At 47.0% G+C, this 5259-nt stretch overlaps 1 protein-coding gene across 1 annotated transcript; it reads left to right on the top strand.

Moving 5' to 3' along the window:
* The first annotated feature begins 1884 nt into the window (after positions 1-1884).
* LOC110585276 (60S ribosomal protein L35a-like) lies at positions 1885-2295 on the top strand. The gene has a single exon (XM_044918098.1). The coding sequence runs from the start codon at positions 1930-1932 to the stop codon at positions 2260-2262; it is 333 nt and encodes a 110-aa protein (XP_044774033.1). The 5' UTR covers positions 1885-1929; the 3' UTR covers positions 2263-2295.
* Positions 2296-5259: the final 2964 nt, after the last annotated feature.

Here is a 5259-nt window from a genome sequence, read left to right as displayed (position 1 = left end):
AAGTGATCCAGGACAAACTTACAGTTCGTAACTGTATGACTCCTTGACTATGCCTGTTTACATGAACAATCCTTTCCACATCTATTTCTAGGTCCACAAGGGTAAGTCTTGAGTAATAGGAATTTTGGATACCTAAAAACTCCCATTCCTCCAACACATAAAGTAGCTAAAGCTTTTAATGTGGCATAAATTAATATCCAGGGATGGTATGAAAACGACACTCACGGGTGATGTGGAAAGTGGAGAGTGTCCCTTTTTTACCTTCAGTGAGTGCTGCTGACCCAGTGACAGTGGGAGAAAAGTTGACACGAAATAGAGAAGGATTCCTGGCCCCGCTGCCCCGGTCGGTGGGAGCCATGGACCTTAGGGCATCCCCGTCACAAGTCTGTGAGTCTCTTTAACTCTCCCAGCACCCCACGGAGACTATCTCACCTGCCCTCTCCACCCTTTACCACTGAGGTGCGGCCGAGGTGGGGGGAGGCAAGTTCATCCCTGAGGCGAGAGAGGGGCCAGCCAGAACACATTGGCACAACATTTATTTGAAACCCCATTCTAAATTTGCATTCTACTCAAAACCGTATATCTGCATTTGTTTCTTTCTTTTTTCTTTTTTTTTAGATTTTATTTACTTTTTGAGAGAAAGCACAACAGAGAGGGTCAGAGGCAGAGGGAGAAACAGACTCCCTGCCGAGCAGGGAGCTGATATGGGGCTCAATCTCAGGACCCCGAGATCACGACCTGAGCCAAGGCAGCAGGTAGACACTTAACTGACTGAGCCAGCCAGGCACCCCTGCATTTGCTTCAATATAAAAGTATACAAGTGTTTTCCCCCAAAATCTCCCAAATAAATCCTCTGTTCCGGGAAGATGGAACCTGTGTAGATGGTGGTTTCAAGTACCCCCAGCACACACACACCAACTGAGATTGAGTTGAAAACCTAACGGCAGCCTGTCCTACCTCACCTTCAGCTCAGACTTGATTATCAAAGTCTCCAGGCCATTCCAGGACTCCAGGATTCCTAGGCTTCAGTCAACCACGCACACCATCCCCCCAACACATGGCTGTCCTTATCACTCTTTTTTCTACTCAGAAAGCATAGGGGTCCTCTTATTTCCTTCTGCATTTGGCACAAACTCCTTTGTCGTGTTTTCCTGAATCTCCATAGTTGGACTGCACCCCCCTGGTTCCTGTAGTGCCCACACCTGCTGGTGGTCCCACACTCACAAATGGCCTCTCCATGTATAAACACTACCTGCTTGCTCCCACCTTTATGCCTGGAATTTCTTTCCCACTTACCTCTAAACGTCCAACTCATGTTCTTCCAGACCCAGCTTAAGTTTCCCTTCTCAAATGTAATAATTCCCTGCTCTTCAAGAATGAGGTGACAGCGGCAGTCTATGCTAACTAACAATTTGGCTGGTCGCTTGATTTTTTTCTTGATTTTGGGTCATGCCTTAGCTCTGGTCCCTAAGCCTCCTCTGAAACCATCCCAGTGGCGTGTTTCCTTCTCCCACTCCCCCAACGCCATGCCAAGTCCCTGTGTTGGTCCCTGTCTACCTTGTCCCTCCAGGCCTTCCAATGATCCTGGCCCTGAACCCCAGCCCCATCCTGCTTTCATGTCAGTCCTCCCTGATGCCCACCTATTGCTGCTGCCTGGGACCAGGGGGTCCTGCCCCCTGGCGGGGCACCCTCATGTAGCCTCTTCGTGGTGGGCTCTGGGTTCCAACCTTCCCAGGCAGAGAGAACACTGGTTACTACATTTCTGAATCCTGGACACCTCAACCAAATGAATTAAACTTATGCTGTTTCCAGGTACGTGAATTACGGCAACTCAAAGATGGGCCTATGGAGCCTCTGTTAAAAGAGCACACACAGTGGCTTGGAGTCTGTGGAGGCCTGCTGGGAACAGGACTCCTATAACGCCAAATAATGTCTGGAAGGCTGTGGTCCAAGGCCATTTTTGCTGGCTATAAGCGGGGTCTCCGGAACCAGAGGGAGCACATAGTTCTTCTTAAAATCGAAGGTGTTTATGCTCGAGATGAAACGGAATTCTATCTAGGCAAGAGATGTGCTTATGTGTACAAAGCAAAGAACAACACAGTGACTCCTGGTGGCAAACCAAACAAAATCAGAGTAATCTGGGGAAAAGTAACTCGTGCTCATGGAAACAGTGGCATGGTTCGTGCCAAATTCCGAAGCAACCTTCCTGCTAAAGCCATTGGCCACAGAATCCGTGTGATGCTGTACCCCTCAAGGATTTAAATTTAAAGAAAAGTAAATAAAGGTGTAGATTTGTAAAAAAAAAAAAAAAAAAAAGAGCACACAGTGTACTGGAGAAAACAGTCCAGAAGAGGCAGTGATTTTTCCTGCCTGCCATGTGAGCGTGTCAGTAAAGCAGAAGGGGCAATACTTGACCTGGGCCTCAAAGGGTGTGTTATGATTCCCCAGCCTGAAGTTGGAAAATGGGGGGCTGGAGGGAACATGTGGGGACAGTCCAGACAGAAGAACCTGCCTGAACCAGAGGCATTGAAAACATGAAAGGCCCAAGCCTCTTCAAAATACCAAACATACTAGCTCAGTTCAAGACTGAGTTTGCACTAAATCTTTCCAGTTATGATATGTTTTCCCAGTTCCAGATAAAAGAAAACATTTTAAAGAACAGGGCAGAGCTTGGGCATGTTCTCTTGCAAATCCTTACTGGGGGGTAATAAACCTTATCCTTTGAAAGTAGATCGTTTGTTGTAAATATCCCAAAGTCAATTAAAGGATGACCTAATGATTCATGTGGGTTACCAAACTGGTTCATGCACTATGGAATGAGTAAAAAGTAGACTAAATGAGTCATCTTTATGCTCTATAGACTGAGTAAAAAAGGAAGGACACTGATCTAGGCCCATGAAAGGTCTCAGAAGGCAATTCTTTTAAAGATTTATTTATTTTAGAGAGAGAGCATGTGTGCACATGAGAGGGAGGGGTGGGGAGAGAGGGAGAGGGAGAGAGAGACTCTCAAGCAGACTTTCCACGGAGCACAGAGCCCAACGACGCAGGGCTCCATCCCAAGACCCCGGATCATGACACTCAGTCATCTGTTCCACCCAGGCACCCCGCAGAAGGCAATTTTAAAAGTTAGTGACAACGCAAGAAATATAGGAATTTTCCTAGGTAGTCCCTCTGCTTCTACCTTCACCTTAAATTACTGACCGAAGGGCGCCTGGGTGGCTCAGTTAGTTAAGCATCTGCCTTCGGCTCAGATCATGATCCCAGGGTCCCGGGATCGAGCCCCACATCGGGCTCCCTGCTCAGTGCGGGGCCTGCTTCTCCCCCTGCTCATATTCTCTCTCTCTCTCTCTATCTCTCTATCTCTGTGTCTCGAATGAATAAATTTAAAAAAACTTAAAAAAATAAAATAAAATAAAATAAAATAAAATAAAATAAATTACTGACCGAGCCAAGATCTGTAATCTTTTCCCTGACCACTGAAAGATTCCGTTGTCCTGGCTACCTCATTCCTTTCCTTCGAGTCCCTAACTTAGGTTAGCCATTGATTCTCACCTGGATAAACCAAAGGTGCAACATGATTAACATGTTTTCTGGTTGGGTAGAAGATGGGGGAAGTCAGGTCATCATTTTCTATATTGAAAAAGGTTGGGGCGCCTGGCTGGCTCAGTCAGTGGAGCATGAGACTCTTTTTTTTTTTTAAGATTTTATTTATTTTGGGGCACCTGGGTGGCTCAGTTGGTTAAGCAACTGCCTTCGGCTCAGGTCATGATCCTGGAGTTCCTGGATCGAGTCCCGCATCGGGCTCCCTGCTCGGCAGGGAGTCTGCTTCTCCCTCTGACCCTCCCGACCCTCCCCCCTCTCATGCTCTCTCTCTCTCAGTCTCTCTCTCAAATAAATAAATAAAATCTTAAAAAAAAAAAGATTTTATTTTTGTGAGAGAGAGAGAGAATGCGTGTGAGCATGAGCAGGGGCAAGGGCAGAGGGAGAAGCAGACTCCCTGCTGAGCAAGGAACCTGATGCGGGACTCAATCCCAGGACGCTGGGATCATGACCTGAGCCAAAGGCACTTAACTAACTAAGCCACCCAGGCACCCAGAGCATGAGACTCTTGATCTCAGGGTTGTGAGTTCAAGCCCCATGCTGAGTTTAGAGATTACTTTTAAAAAATTTTTTAATTTTTAAGATTTATTTATTTATTTATTTATTTGACATAGAGAGCACAAGCAGGCAGAGCAGGCAGAGGGAGAAACAGGCTCCCCACTGAGAAGGGAGCCCGATGCAGGGCCTGATCCCAGGACCCCGGGATCATGACCTGAGCCGAAGGTAGACGCTTAACGACTGAGCCACCCAGGCGCCCCAAAAATTTTTAATTTTTTTTAATGTGTAGGGGTGCCTGGGTGGTGCAGACGGTTAAGTGACTGATTTTTGATTTTGGCTCAGGTGGTGATCTCAGGGTTGTGAGATCGAGCTCCACATCGAGCTCAGCATGGGTCTGCTTGAGATTCTCTCTCCTTCTCCCTCTGCTTCTCCCACTGTACTTTCTGTCTCTCTCTCTCTCTCTCAAATAAATAAATCTTAAAAAATAATGTTTAGGGGCGCCTGGGTGTCTCAGTCATTAAGCATCTGCCTTCGGCTCAGGTCATGATACCGGGGTCCTGGGATCGAGTCCCACATCGGGCTCCCGGCTCAGTGGGAAGCCTGTTTCTCCCTCTCCCACTCCCCCTGCTTGTGTTCTCTCTCTCGCTGTCTCTCTCTCTCTCTCTGTCAAATAAATGAATAAAATCTTAAAAATAAATAAATAAATAATGTTTAACTGTTACGTTCTTGCAGGACACATGGAACCGCAGGCTACATTTTACCATGCACATAAACAGTTCACATACTGGAAAATTCTAACACCCTTGTCAGAGTCACAAAAGTATTTCACCCCCCCAGGAATCTGGGGAGGCAGTGCATAGCATATTCCCTCGGGCACCTCCCACAGTGTCACCCAACTTTGTGCAGATGAGCAGCAGTAGCCTCCATACCTCATCTCCCTATCTTGTCCCTGAACCCAGTCCTTCCTCCTCACTACTGCAGGAGTGAGCTTTCTAAGAATCATTCCAGGATTCTTCATTATCTCAGCGTGACAGGCAAGGTTCTCCTGTGCCCTGTTTCTCCCCAACATACTGAAGGAGTACAACTCTTTGTGGAACACACCCTCTCACTCCCTTGTGCCTACATAAAAGCACTGTTACTCCTTCTGCCAGGAAACATGTG

This window comes from Neomonachus schauinslandi, chromosome 9 (assembly GCF_002201575.2).
Source record: "Neomonachus schauinslandi chromosome 9, ASM220157v2, whole genome shotgun sequence".
Lineage (NCBI taxonomy): Eukaryota > Metazoa > Chordata > Mammalia > Carnivora > Phocidae > Neomonachus > Neomonachus schauinslandi.
The sequence above is the reverse complement of the archived record's forward strand: the minus strand, read 5'-3'. Positions and strand labels throughout refer to the sequence as shown.

What these genes read in the sequence shown, in the direction of transcription:
- LOC110585276 (XM_044918098.1), top strand. Translation starts at nt 1,930, where the DNA reads ATGTCTGGAAGGCTGTGGTCCAAGGCCATTTTTGCTGGCTATAAGCGG.